Below are 14,961 nucleotides of genomic sequence, written 5' to 3' on the forward strand. Positions count from 1 at the left end.
TAGGTAGGCCTTCCTGATTTCAAGTTGGCCCCCTTATCCACTACTATACCATGCTGTCTTTAACTACAAAAATTGCTACTGCTTCTCCCAACCCCCCTAAAAAAGAGGATGAAAAAGGTAAGTAACCTTAATTTAATAAAGACAAAACACCAAATTGGGCAGATTCAAACACGAAATTATAACACAATTTTAAAAGCATTCTTTATCCCATGATTTTTGATGTTGCTCTACACACACTATGAAAAAACAAGGACAATGGAAATTGAAGGTATTTATTAATCAATCCACTTACAAAGCAGGTGGCTTAATGCAAGCTTATTGACATCTTCACATATGATCCATAGGAACATGTCTTCCACATTATGACAGTAACACTGTCTGGATGCATTTGCAACTTGGGGCATTACTGAGCACATTTAAACAAATAAACTATGCTATTCTGTAATATGAAAAGTATTTTGATAAGGAATCTGCATCCTGAAGTGGATTAAAACTTCCTCCAAAGGAGAAATGTTAGTACATTAACTTAACTCTATATACTATATTATTCAGCAAATCTTAACTATAGAAATTAATATTTTTTTAAACCAGTGATTGACTGTTGGCAATGTATACAGTGGAATTCTATAACCAGAGCAACACTAGGTAACAGCATAATTTGTGCCTCACAGTATCTGCAGATTTATAGTTTTTCAAGTTTAGTGAGAAATAAAACAAGAGACATGTAGATTTAGCTAACTTTATTAACTTTTAACTAATAAAAATCCCTTGAAAATGATCCTGGGACCTTTAGAAGTTCTATGAATGTATGGATACCTGCCAACAATTGCAATTCTAAATCTTGATTGAATGTGTTTACAAAACCAATGTAAGCAGATATCTTAACTAGACGTGCTTTAGCTGAAGACTGAAGAACAAAATTCTACATGTCTTTTTTCAGTTTCCCTAAAAATTCATTAAATCTGCAAGTATATACAATCCAGCTAATGGAAATTAATATTTAGTGTTTGTTAGAGCTGTTTTACAGCAGGGAAAATTAAATCAGGGAATTTCTAGACAATGTAAGAAAAAAGATAAATACAATCAGAACAGCAGTATAAGTGTATAATATCGATATTCATCTATATCTGCATTGTGCTGAAAAGAAATTTAAAAGAATACACCAAGAAGATTCAAATCGATCACTCTGGTGATGAGGATGCCACCTGCATCTGACTGAATATAATTTGTATTCTGTTCCCAGTATTAAGGATGGTTTTTAACTCAGAACTCATATTGTAAATATACAGCAGCCACTTTGTCCTACTTAAGGAATGTCTTAATACACAATATTATCATTTTCTAGTTCACCTCTATACAGTAAACTAAAATACATGATTGATTAAATTAACAAATTTAAGGTTAGTAATGGATGAAATCATAATTCTCAAAGCTTGGTACTATGTAAAAACAAAAGGACCACACAATTCTACTTCCTAAAGCAGCTAATCTTGCCTGCAAGTTTAGGGTCACAAAGCCCATAATATGTGCAAAGAAATGCAATCAATACAAAGAACCATGCAAAAATACAGTAAAATAAAAAAGGAAATGTAAAATCTAAAAAAAAAAAAGCTTTTATAAATACATTAAATCAACTGTATACACAAACTGTAGGTCTAGCATTAGTTGTACCATGTAGCAGAGCCAGAACTCTTTTAAGTTCAATGCTTCCAAATCTGCGCAGGTAAGTCATGCCATCTTTGGTTGACTGCAGTACCAGAAAGGACAGGAATGGGAGGGAGGGCAAGAGTTCTGGGAAAATGGTGTCAACTTTCACTTGGCAGCTGAGCTTCAATGTCCACTCTGCAAATGGGGCACTTCTTATTAGTAATTAACCATTGGTCGACACACACTTGGTGGAAAAGGTGCATACATGGAAGGCGCCTAAAATTTAAAAATAAAAAAATTAATGTTATGATGAACACAAATGGCATCTCTAAAGGTTAGGTTGTTTGAACACCACTGGAAACTTGTTTTCTCTTCATAAAGACATTTTAAATGTAATACTTTAGACAAAAAGATAGGGACAATATAAGAAAAATTACTAGGATGACTCATTTCTTAGAAATATACAATATATTGCGAGCGATTGTGATCATTAGAACTGCGCTGGTCGTCAAATTCTATATGATAACATACCCATTTTTGTCCAGGAGATAGATTAGAGTGCAATTGCATAAAACTGCAAAATTTATTTTGATAGTATAATTCCCATACCCTTTTAGAGCAGTACCACTTCACCAGAAACATATTAAATAACAGGTGTCCATTTTGGTGAACAAAACCAGGTTTTTAGTTAACAAAGAGTTCAAAGAGGATTTCCACAATACTAGAAAAGACGGAATAGCACTAATTTGTCCTTTTAAGAAGAAAGCCAAATGACATTCACTCTAGGTAAAGTATTGACAGTCACTAAGCCAATTTTAATTCTTCACTCAGACTTGCTTATATTTGTACGAAACAAAAAAGATACCATTTCCACCCCCTTAGTCTTTTCTCAATTAAGGCAGTTATCCTATGAGTTAAGAAAACAAAATAGACTTCATTGTGGGTGCTCCCATCAACAATACAGATTAACGAAGATCACTGCTCCTAACCATCTTTGAGTTACTATGGCAAAAGGGAAAAAAAAATCACATAGTGTTTACATGTGATGAACCTCTTCAAACACGGGATAGTCCAGGGATGATATAGAGTCCATTGCCAGGCCCAGACCTTTTCAGATTTCAGCTCTATTCGCAGGCTTGCACTCTGCTGGCAAAGCCTCCAAGAACCAAGGGAAATACCACTCCACAGTGAAGCACTGGAGGAGAACTTCGTTGTGGGCAACAAAAAATCCTTTTAATACTAATTTATCTGAAAGACTCCCCAACTGACATGTGGGTTCACTACTGTAAGCTATCTTCAGCTCAAATTCTGAGGGATTACAGTTTTGCTGTCTATTTAAGTTCCTGAAAACATCATATTATTATGCTGCATTAGGAAAATAGCAGACTATGAATCTATTATTTGGGTGCAGAATCTCAAACTTAAGTATTCTTAATTAATTCCATTTATGAACTTACTTCAGCATAATGGACTATATTGCACTTTAAAATATAATTGCTTTTGTATTCCACAAGTATGTTCAACGGGTTACAAGAGATTTGTGTATGGAATGAATTCTGACTCTTCAGCGTGTTCGACTTTTGGCTGTCCTGTCTCTGGACCTCAGTTTCTTCATCTGTAAAACTGGGAAGGTAGACTATGTCTAAGGTATCCTTTCAAACTTAAAATGTTCACAACAAACTTTGTTCTTCTGGAACTTATAAAGATAAAACAATATGGCCTCCAAAGGAGAGTAAAGAATACTTCTATCCCAGATTCTCCAAGGTGGTCAATTAAAAACTTACGTGGCAGAAAACAATTTACCTACCAATTCTACATGTCAGAAGTCCAGCAACAGGATTACTAAAGTGGCACCAGAGCATAATATGACAACTGTTATGTTCCTTTAAATTTTGGAAACACTCTGCCTCACAGCAATCTTGTGAGGAAGGCAGAGACTCTAGAATTCTTGCTTTCTTACAGATAAAGAAACTTGGGCTCTGAAGAGTGCATGGACCTGGCCACAGTTACAAAGCTCTAAAGTGTCAAAGGAATGTTTGCAAATGGACCCTTTGCACATCGTTCAATCACAGAGAAACAGGAAAAGTGTCATGGAACTGGAATAGGTCTGAGAAGGCATTTAATCCAGTATCTTGATAAGAGAAAACAAAGATGTACACAAGGGGCAATGATTCGCTCAAACTCCAAAGCCAATGAATAGCAGAGCTGAAGGCAGAACTTGGATTTCTCCACAACCAGTACAATGAACTTAACCCTACTACCATAGGGGTATGCATTCTTCTCTACCCCCTCCTCTATCATAGCCAACTGCAAAACCTGGCTGGAAGAATGGGTTAAAAAGAAAGGGTGAGTTAGGCTTAATATTCGGTTTCTAGCCCTTGCTATAAAATGGTGCTAATTAATCTGATTAATATTTAATTACCTCACATCTTCACCTTCCTCTAAAATAGACAAACAAATGGTACACTTTTCCTCTGTGTCTTCCTCAGTTCCCTCTTCCCCATCTTGTTTGCAGTGCAGTTTCCTCTGTGAGAACCAATCAGTTGTTACCTTATTAGTAGAGATGACATTATTGAATAACTGAGTAAAATTTGTTTTTTAAAAATCAACATCATCAACATGACAAAACAACAACAACGAATGGTATCAAACAGAAATTTTTTAAAACAACTATTGATGGCTAATAAGGAGAAGTAACCTGGCAAAAAAAAAATCCTAGAGGGCTAGCACACATACTCCTCTTAGCTTCAGGATTTGACAGATTAAAAGTCCTATCACTGAGTCAGTGTAGTAAGAGAGGCCTTTATCTTAAAGGTACCATATAAATTTAAAAGATACACACAACATAAATATATGATTTCTATAATTTTAAATTGTCACAAAATATCTAAAGGAAAGTAATTTTAAATCACACCCTGTATATTTTTTTATTAATACTCATCTTAAAATACTGTGCATATTTATTGATGTTTCCAACATCAATAAGTGGCAATGAAAATAAATAGTTCTAAATTGTAGAAGGCCAAGAAATAGTGATTTCTCATTACAGCCCTAAAAATTCAAAACCAAAAAAACCCAATGATATGGTAACTATGGTCTTAGGTCTATTTCATTAATCTCTATCTAGCATGATTCATCTTTAGGAGTTTCTTGTGGGGTCCTGGTGACCATGTTTAATCAAGTCCATCAACTCCATGCTCAAAAAGAGTAACAGACCCTGGGAGTCTAAGGTAAAAGAAATTAAAAGACTTCCATATAATTGCACAGAATTTGAAAACTGCTAAATTCCTGATCTTTACAAATGCCAAAGATGTAGTTGTCTTTATGCCACCTATACATGTTGCTTAGAAGTGGTACTTTGGAAATCTGCATAGGTTACGGTTTTATTCTATACAAGATTTTCAAAGCTTATAGTGTGATCCTAAATAACCCTTGACCAAATGCTGCAGAAGTGACCAAAATTTATCTTATGAAGGCAATACCTTGAACCTATTAGGTTCTAATTTTAACTACACTTTAAACAAGAACCAGTTGGCAGCTCAGGTCACAAATAAAGTAGCAAGGCCAACTTAAGGGACTTAAAAACATTTTTCAAATAACCTACCACCAAGACTATTAAAAAAAAAAAATCTTCACCTTTTTGTATTTGTGTGGGTATGTACATCTTTCAATTGTTCCCTGGGAAGCTCCACGATTGACATTTCCTAAGCGCTCTTCCAAATGGATAAGTTCCTAAAAACAAGGAAAAAACCATCAAAATCCCAAACAGATAATCCCATAAATCACAAGGAGGATGATTTCAGGGGGAAAAAAACCAGTAATGATTTCAGTTAGTCATATCCCAATTTCTCTAAAGTTACAATATACAAAAAACTTGGCACATTGAAAAGAAAAAGTTGAATTTGATGTTTTATTAGTTAAAAAGCACAAAATTAGGATTTTCATACATGACAAGAAAACAAAATTCCAATATCCAAATGTCTTTTCCCCCTGAAGATTAAATGACAAAGAACTTTTAGATCTGAAACAGAGTTGTTTCTGGACCCTGAATTCTGAGAAACATGACTAGATTATTTTCTCATATTTATGTGAATTAGTTCATTACAACCTGAGTGCTACAAAGATATTACAAAGGTCCACAAATTCACATGTGAACCAAGCATTGCATTCAATGTTTAATGCCAATAAAATATGCAGTTTAACACAGAATGACATAAATGAAAATACTTTCTCTTGACTTATGTGCAGCAAATATTAGCATTAACTAATTTATACAGATGCAGTCTTTGTATATGAAAAATCTGGGAAACAATGAACTGCTTGGTTGTATAAGTAGCTTCACTCAATTTCTGCAGTTTGCTGAATGATTTATTTACTCCTCTTTTAACAAGATAAGACATGCTGGGATGGAAAGATTTAGAATAAGGAGACCCATATTGTAGCTCTTGCCCTGCCCCTAACTTAGCTGTGCAATCATAGGTCTCAGTTTTTCCACCAGTAAAATAAAGGGGTTGGATCTCTAAGCTCCTGTCTCTCAAATTATGTAAATTAGTTTCCCCCATCTAAACACACACACCACACACAGTGACGAATTCATATACAACAAATGCCAATAATTATCTTGAAAACTAGCATAGTTTGCATACATTCTTTCCCTTTGCACTGAAATGCAGTGCTGTAACTCAAACGCTGTAACTACTAACAGTTATATACTTTCCCCTTTATTAAAGACATTTTGGCCAACAAGTACACTTATTTTATTACAAACCTCAAAATTGCCCCGGAAAGGGCCTCTAAATGATGTTCCATCCAATCCTGACGAGATGTAACGGATGTGAGGATAGCCTGCCATGTCTGGAACCTATTTAAAAACAGACACAATTTAATGCTATTCAGAACTATTTCACTGGTTTACTTTTCAAGATGAAAAAAAAAAAGTTTTTTGGCACCCCAAGGCATCAAGCAGTTGGGAGCAGGGCCAGCTGGGAAATCCAAGCTCCAGCCTGCTTTTACAGACAGTAGTATTTACATATAAGGGTAAGACAAGACTGACTGGTAGATGTTTTAATGATGAAGTGGGATGAGTGTCTTCTTAGCTCCTGCTCATTACAGTATCATTGGGAGATGAAATTAGTTCTCAGGTGACGTGAGCAGTCCTCAAGGGGTCCTCACCCTCTACTGCAGTCTGGCTGAGCACAATCCAAAGTTTAAGTAAGGTTTTTAAAATATGGGGTCATTCAGGCTATATTTTGCCCAGTGGCCTGACTTTGAACAATTCCCCCTTGGGGCTAACCATATTCATAGTACAGCACCAGTGTCATTTTTCAGTCATGTCCAACTGTCTGTGATCCCTTTTGGAGTTTTCTTGGCAAATATACTGGAGTGGTTTGCCATTTCCTTCTCCAGCTCATTTTACAGATGAGGCAAATGAGGCAAATAGGGTTCAGTGCTTGCCCTGGGTCACACACCTACTAAGTGTCTAAGGCCAGATTTGAATTCAGGAAGATGAGACTCCCCGACTCCAAGCTTGGCACTCTATTCACTGCACCACCTGGCTTCCCCCACAATCAGACCTGTATTGCTCCTCTATGGCCTTGCCCAAGTAGAAAGTCCTAAGGAATCAGCTTAAAGAGGCCTTTCCTACTTTTCCTCCTCACAGTAAATTATCAGTTTTATTGATTTTTCAAACATTTTTATCACAAACTTTTTAACCACATTCTTTTAACAGTTCAATCCATAATATAACACCATCCAGACTAAAGAGGTGACAGGGTATGGGTCCAAGCTGAGACCTTTGCCCCTTGCCTCAAAAGAATTTCGGTCCCATTTGTCTACCAGCCTGGGAAAACCCTGCCTTGAATTCCCCTTGAATTTCCCCACTAGATCTGGCATTCCCAGAGACTATAAACCTGTCCATTGGCCTTTCATCATTGCTGTGTCCTACTGTTCCTTAACCTTAACCTGGCCCAGCTCTTCATTGTCTGTTACCTCCAGACTGCCTCTGGCTACTTCCCACCCTGGATCCTACCTAAACCCCATTCTCATAGTCACCTCAGCCTACTGGCCACTCCCATCAAGATTCTCCCTAGACCCCTCTACCAATCACCTCAGACTATTTGGCCAACCCTAAATCCTTCCCAGAGTCTTTCTGTATGCAAGACCCATCTTATTTTCATGAAGATACTCAGATTGAATTTGGCCCGCCTGCATTAGAGATAGAAATGCTGAGAATCCTTCTGGCCAATATGGCAGATCTTTAATAAACCTTGTTGTTATTGTTCTTTTGGCTGAAAGGCGGCTTGGTTTTCATTGGGGCAGGAAATGCAAGTCACTATTTCAGAGTCCCTGCACCCCTAAACCTCAAAGGTACTTTTCTAACAGAAATTCCAATACATTGGTTTCCCAAACCTTACAACAATAGAACAAATTTCACAATTTCATGTATTTAAAACATCAAACAAAACTAATTGCCAGATAACATCGATTCAGTTGAATGCATTTCGAGATTATCTTAGAAAATCAGTCATTTTCACCTTTGGCATCCAAACTAATTCCATTTATGACCAATAAGAGTACTTCAATTTACTAATATTTATATAGTGCTTACCATGTGTCAGAAACAGCACTAAGCACTTTACAATTAATATGTCATTTGATCCTCACAGTAACCCTGGGAAGTGGGTGCTAATATTTATCCCCTTTGTGAATTAGGAAACTGAGATAAATAGAGGTAAAGTCATTTGTCATTTGATTAAGGTCACACAGCAAATAATTTTTTGAGACCAGATTTCTAACTGAAATTTTCCGGATACATGCATTTTTCAGTGGATTTCCTTAATGCGAAATAGCAAATTTAATTTGCTTTATGTTCTGATTTACTATTCTGATTTATTATCCTAATAGGAAAACGTAGTTCGCTATAAATGAGACATTACAATTTTAGTTTCAGGACAAATTTTGAAAAAATGAAATCTGGATTTGTAATCACTAATGGTAACATTCAGAATCTCAATTTTCCCAAGGGTATCCTGTTTTCAGTTAGTTCAAGTTCAAAAGTTTGTGGGGGCACTCCCAGCTCCCCTCAACCTTTCCTCTTTAAAATCACCCAAATCAATTATTTAAAGTTCTTAACCTAACCTCACTCATACCTCACCTTACACACCTGCCCTTTACTCAATAGGGCATGTAGGTAGCAAAACTATTTATTAAGAAGAGAGAGTGCTTAATTTTTTTTTTACAAAGGGCTTCAACATAAATTTACACCAGACCAAAGACAACAATATCTTCTTTACCAGTCAGTTAATTTGAATTTGTTAAACTCCTACTAACTAGATAGAAGAGAAAGAAAGGAGTCTTAATCTGAAGACAATCCAGTACTAGTCACAGGACATCCAGTACTAGGCATAGGACAACCCTAGAAAGTACAAGGAAAACAGGAGAGGGTTTTCACATGGAAGGTTCCCATTCCCATTTTCCCTCCTTTAGAACTCACAAGGTTCTAAAGGTCTTTCAAGGGCAGAATAGAATATTATCTGTTTAAAATTGCTAAGAGGCAGTTCTCTAAGAGTTTTTAAAATATTTTCTATCCCTGCAGATTGAGGCATACTATTTTTTCTTTTTAAAATTTTTTCTTTCTTGTGGCTATTCCCTTTGGCTGTGATTCTTCTTTTTGGGGGGGTGGGGTCACAGATTATGGTGGTACATTTTTTTTTAAAGGCCTTAACATTCACTTCCATGAGATTTTGAGTTCCAAATTTTTACACCTCTCCCCTCCCCCATCCCAATGTGGATTCTGATTACCCCTTCCCACAATCTGTCCTCCTTTTTATCACCCCCCCATCTCTTATCCCGTTTTCCCTTCTATTTTCCTGTATGGCAAGATAGATTTCTATACCCCCTTGGCTGTATATCTTATTTCCCAGTTTTTAGTTCCACATTCTCTCCCTTCCTCCCACCCATCCTCACTGAGAACTCAAGCAATTTGACATAGGTTATGCATGTTTAGTAATGCAAAACATTTCTGTAAGAGTCACGTTGTGAGAGACTAACCATATTTCCCTCCATACTATCCCACGTCCCATTTGTTCTATTCTCTCCTTCCACCCTGTCCCTCCTCAAAAGTGTTTATTTCTGATTACCTCCTCCTCCTATTTGCCCTCCTTTCTATCATAACCACCACTTTTCCCCTTCCCCATTTTCCTGTGGGATAAGATAGCTCCTTCTCCCAGTACATTCCTCTCTCTCACCTTATTTTTCAGATATCATCCCTTCATATTCAACCTACCCCTCCAACTACCCTAATATTGAAAAAGGTCTCATGACTTATAAATATAATTTTTCCATGTAGGAATGTAAACAGTTCAACTTTAATAAGTCCCTTATGATTTCTCTTTACTGTTTACCTTTTCATGCTTCTCTTGACTCTTATAGTATGTGCAAGTTAAATTTTCTATTCAGCTCTTGTCTTTTCATCAAGAATGCTTTAGGGGGCGGAGCCAAGATGGCCACATGAAAACATCTTACTGGAGCTCTCTCACAAGTTCTGTCAGATAGCTCTAAAAAAGTGAATCTGAGCAGATTTGAGAGAGTTAGAAGCCGCTAGTACACTGAGTGGGGCAAATTTCCAAGCCAGGAGAGTCTGTAAGGTTGACAGGATGGATGTGTAGGCTGGGAGAGCACCTGCTGTGCGGAGCTGCACCAGACCACACCAAAGCAGAAGCAGTTGTGAAAACCAGTCAGTGATCCAGGCTGGGAGAAAGCTGGGTGCATGAAACTGGCAAAGATCCCCAGGCCTCCCAGCACAGGAGGGAGTCTGTTGGAGCCACGGGAGGCAGCAGCACAGTGCCTTCAGCCACGAGACTTGCAGCCCAAAGGTTTGAAACTAGCCTTCTTAAACTTCCTGGAGTCATAATGGCCAGGTAAATGGCTCTTCTCCCTCCCTCTCTGACCCAGAGAATACCTCAGGAAAAACCCTGGAATAGAGGAGCCAGAAGTGGAGCTTCAGTAGCCATACAGTGTGAGTTCCTTAGTCCCAGAAGGGTAGAGCCAGCAAGGGTCAACACCAGGAACCCAGAGGTGCCTTCACACAGCCAGAGGAAGTGGCAGACATCAACACAGAAAACGGCTGAGACCCCCCATGCTGGAGAGCAGCCCCAGGGGAAGAGGAGACTTCCAGCAGCCAGATGACCCCTCCCCCCCACCTCAGGAAAACTGAGGCCATAGCACACAAAGCCAGTAACCAGGCTCACAATTCCCAGAACAAGAAGCCTGGGACAGAGCTCCCTGAGCCCCAAAAGCAGAAATCCACTTTAAAGGCAGGCAAAAGCTAACCAACATGAAGAAGAACATGTAAAAACCGAGGACCATTAAATTCTTTTTATGGAGACAGGGAGGATCAAAATACCAATTTGGAAGAGGATGGCATTGACACTCTACCCACATGTGATACCTCAAAAGGGAATATGAACTGGTCTCAAGCCCAAAAAGCATTCCTGGAAGAGCTAAAGAAGGATTTTAAAAACCAAATTAGAGAGGTAAAAGAAAAAATGGGGGAAAAATCACTGATGAGAACAAATCTTTAAAAAGTAATATTGGTGAAATGGCTAAGGAGATTCATAATCTAATTAGAGAAAATGACACCCTGAAAGGTAAAATCAACCAACTGGAAAAAGAGACTCACTCAAAAGCAAAATGAAGACAGCAATTCATTAAAAATTAGAATTGAGGTCGCGAGAGGTGGACAGTCTGAAGTTAGGAAGCGTTTTCGGCGGCACTTCGACGGGCCCCCAGCCGTCAACATGCCACAGAACGAATACATAGAATTACACCGAAAACGGTATGGCTACCGCTTGGATTACCATGAGAAAAAGAGAAAGAAGGAAAGCCGAGAAGCTCATGAACGTTCAAAGAAAGCAAAGAAAATGATTGGTCTAAAGGCCAAACTCTACCATAAACAGCGTCATGCTGAGAAGATTCAGATGAAAAAGACTATCAAGATGCATGAAAAGAGAAATACCAAGCGAAAGAATGATGAAAAATTAGAATTGAGCAAGTGGAAGCTGATGACTCTATGAGGCATAAAAAAGTAGTCAAACAAAATGTAAACAATGAAAAAATAGAAGAAAATGTGAAATATCTGACTGGAAAAACAAATGACCTGGAAAATAAATCCAGGAGAGATGATCTAAGAATTATTGGCCCCCAGACCAGCCACCACACCAGTTCTTCTCCTAGCCCCAGGACTACCACCCAGGGCTGGGACCCAGATCCAAGAAAGGGCAAGGTAAGAGAATCCTACCTCAGCAGCAACAAGGAGACCCCTGCAATCCCCCTTCTCATCAGTCACTCGATTCCCCACCCCTCCCACAATCTGTGGGCCAAGAGTGCCGGAAGCAGCCCCTGCTGCCACCACCCTGGGACTAGGGCTGGACCTGGACCACACTCCTCACTCACCCAGGTCCCACAGGTCTTCCCTACTGACCTTCTAAGTTGTCTTTGGCATTTGTGGGTTAAGGGTTCTGATTCTTCTTTACAACATGACTAACGTGGAAATATGTTTAATAAGATTGTACATATATAGCTTATATCAGATTGTATGTCATTTTGGGGAGGTGGAAGGGGGAAAATTTAGAATTCAAAATCTTATAAAAGCAAATGTTGAAAACTAAAAAGAAACAAATAATGAAAAAAATAACTATTTAAAAATATTTATCACAATAAAATCCAGCATTTCTCAAACCCCTTTCCAAATTTACCTCCAATCACATGATCAGTGCAACTTTTTCACTCCTCCTATCTCTATTTAAATTTTCCTTACCAACTTTGAATTTAACCTTTCCTTTTAAAAACTCTCATTCTTCATTTATCTTCTCTACTTTATCTAAAGTCCATCTCATCTTATTTCTCAACCATAACATTCCACTACTATTCTACAGATTCCCTTATACAATATTGATGTGGATGCAAATGTTGCCCTAAGGGTTAAAAGGAATACTAAGAGTTACTTTACCAAGCCCCCTGAGGGGGTTTGAGGCTCATTCTTTAGCCTATCCTGTAACTTGAGGGCATCTTAATGCCCTTTTCCTCTTATCTTGAAACACCATACAACTTGTAAAAAAAAGAATTGCTTTTGTCCCCATCCTGTTGTTCATCTTCCTCATCCTGCATCATGACAATTTTTCCTTATCTTGCAAGGAACCACCTTTCTCATCTTGTTTGTACTAATCCTATCCCTAAATCTCCAACCCCCATAAGAAACCCTAACAATTACATCATCATCCTAAATATCTCTATATCAGCATAACTCCCCCAAGTATCAGGGTCTCATTTAGCTTTCTTGCTGAGGAGGCCTTTGATGCTTTTTCAAACAAAATAAAAAGCTCCCATTTGACTAAAAGAGAAAGTCTAAGTGAATTCTTTCACATCTGAACCTGCTTCCCAACTCTTGACTTCAAAAATATCGCTTTGGGGCAGCTAGGTGGTGCAGTGAATAGAGCACCGGCCCTGGAGTCAGGAGGACCTGAGTTCTAATCCGCCTCAGAACACTTGACACATTTACTAGCTGTGTGACCTTGGGCAAGTCACTTAACCCCAACTGCCCTGCCTTCCTTCCTGCAAAAAAAAAAAAAAAAAAGAACAAAAATATCGCTTTATACTTTTGGAGTTAACATGGTTTATTTTAATTTAGGTGATTTAGCTGCTACTTTAAACAAATAAATTCAGTTAAATCATTTCAAACTAGCTCCAGTTCTGCCTACTCTCTAATAGTTTGAAATCACATCTACTGAATATCCTCATCACCCTTCAGGAAAAGGAGACAGATTGCTTGCACTTACCCTCAATCTGCAAAACTCCAAAATTGACTAAGATCTTCTAGCAGTCATCACAATTTGGCGGTAGGAAAGCAGGGACTCACTTCAGCTCTCCCCTAAATCCCTCCAAACACACGTAAAAAATGGCTGTGAACAAATTCTAGAGCTACAGAACCCACAAAATAACAGAGGGAAGCAGGTCTCCAGCCCAAAATGGCCTGGATGGTTGCTGGGAAGAGTCTGTCACACCATGCTGGGAGCAGAGCCCAGCATGGGCTGCACCAGGACAGACCAAGAACTGAGGAGATCAGGAGGAGCAAGCCCTAGGGCCCTGAATCACTGAGCTGTGGCAGTTACCAGACTTCTCAACCCACAAACACCAAAGACTAACTTAGCAGGTCAGTGGGAAAACTGTTGGATAGGGGTGAGAGGAGAGCACAGTTGGCCCCAGCCCTGGGGGCGGGAGAGGTGGTGAAGCAGAAAGCTCCAGCGGTAGCTGCTTCCAGAGCCCCAGCTGCAGTTTCTTCCTGCCCCAGGCCTACCCATTGGGAGGAGTCAAGTGACGGATCAGAGTGGGAGTGCAGGGAGCACTTTGCTGGTGCAGAGGCAGGGTTCTCTTGCTTTGCCCTGCTTGGATTCTGGGTCATGGTCCTGGTTGGCGGGTCTTGGGGAAGGAGGAGCACTGGTGGTTGAGCCTGCCATGTAGAAGTAGCTCTGAAAACAGGAATGCAACACTACTGAAGCTTGAGACAAAGCACTCGTCATTCTGAAGGCAGTCATACCCTGACAAAAACCTCAAGGGTCAAGTAGTTGGCTGAGAACATGAACAGGCAGCGAAAGACTGAGACCACTGAATCTTCTTTTGGTGACAAAGAAGATCAAAACATGCAGCCAGAAGTCAACAAAGTCAAAGAGCCCACATCAAAAGCCTCCAAGAAAAATATGAATTGGTCTCAGGCCATGGAAGAGCTCAAAAGGAATTTAGAAAAGCAAGTAAGAGAAGTAGAGGAAAAACTGGGAAGAAAAATGAGAGTGATGTGAGAAAATCATGAAAAACAAATCAATGACTTGCTAAAGGAGACCCAAAAAAATACTGAAGGAACACCTTAAAAAATAGACTAACCCAAATGACAAATGAGCTCCAAAAAATCAATGAGAAGAATGCCTTAAAAAGACAGAATTAGCCAAATGGAAAAGGAGGTCCAAAAGACCACTGAAGAAAATAGTACCAGGGGGGCGGAGTCAAGATGGAGGCTGGTAAGCAGGAACTAGAGTGAGCTCCGTACCTGAGTTCCTCCAAAAACCTATAAAAAATGGCTCTGAACCAATTCTAGAAAGGCAGAACCCACAGAACCGCAGAGGGAAGCAGGGCTCCAGCCCAGGACAGCCTGGATGGTCTCTGGGTGAGGTCTATTCCACACGGAGCTAGGAGCTGGGAACGGAGTGGAGCAGAGCCCAGCCTGAGCGGGGTGGACCATCCAGACCAGAAGCCGGGCGGAGGGGG

The 14,961-nt window shown here is 39.1% G+C and overlaps 1 protein-coding gene across 7 annotated transcripts in view; it reads right to left on the reverse strand.

Moving 5' to 3' along the window:
* Positions 1–256: 256 nt before the first annotated feature.
* Positions 257–14,961, reverse strand: part of RNF111 (ring finger protein 111) — a 121,170-nt gene continuing 106,465 nt past the window's right edge. For 4 of the 7 annotated variants that reach the window (XM_036735052.1, XM_036735050.1, XM_036735048.1 and 1 more), the window contains exons 11-14: positions 6,416–6,508; positions 5,284–5,379; positions 4,070–4,197; positions 257–1,923 (exon numbers count right to left, since the gene is read on the reverse strand). In XM_036735052.1, coding sequence (XP_036590947.1) covers positions 1,806–1,923; positions 4,070–4,197; positions 5,284–5,379; positions 6,416–6,508 — 435 coding nt within the window. In that variant the 3' untranslated portion in view covers positions 257–1,805. The remainder of the gene's footprint in view (positions 1,924–4,069; positions 4,198–5,283; positions 5,380–6,415; positions 6,509–14,961) is intronic. The other 3 variants (XM_036735053.1, XM_036735051.1, XM_036735054.1) reach the window with 1 other exon arrangement.

This window comes from Trichosurus vulpecula, chromosome 8 (genome assembly GCF_011100635.1).
Source record: "Trichosurus vulpecula isolate mTriVul1 chromosome 8, mTriVul1.pri, whole genome shotgun sequence".
In the NCBI taxonomy this organism is placed as follows: domain Eukaryota; kingdom Metazoa; phylum Chordata; class Mammalia; order Diprotodontia; family Phalangeridae; genus Trichosurus; species Trichosurus vulpecula.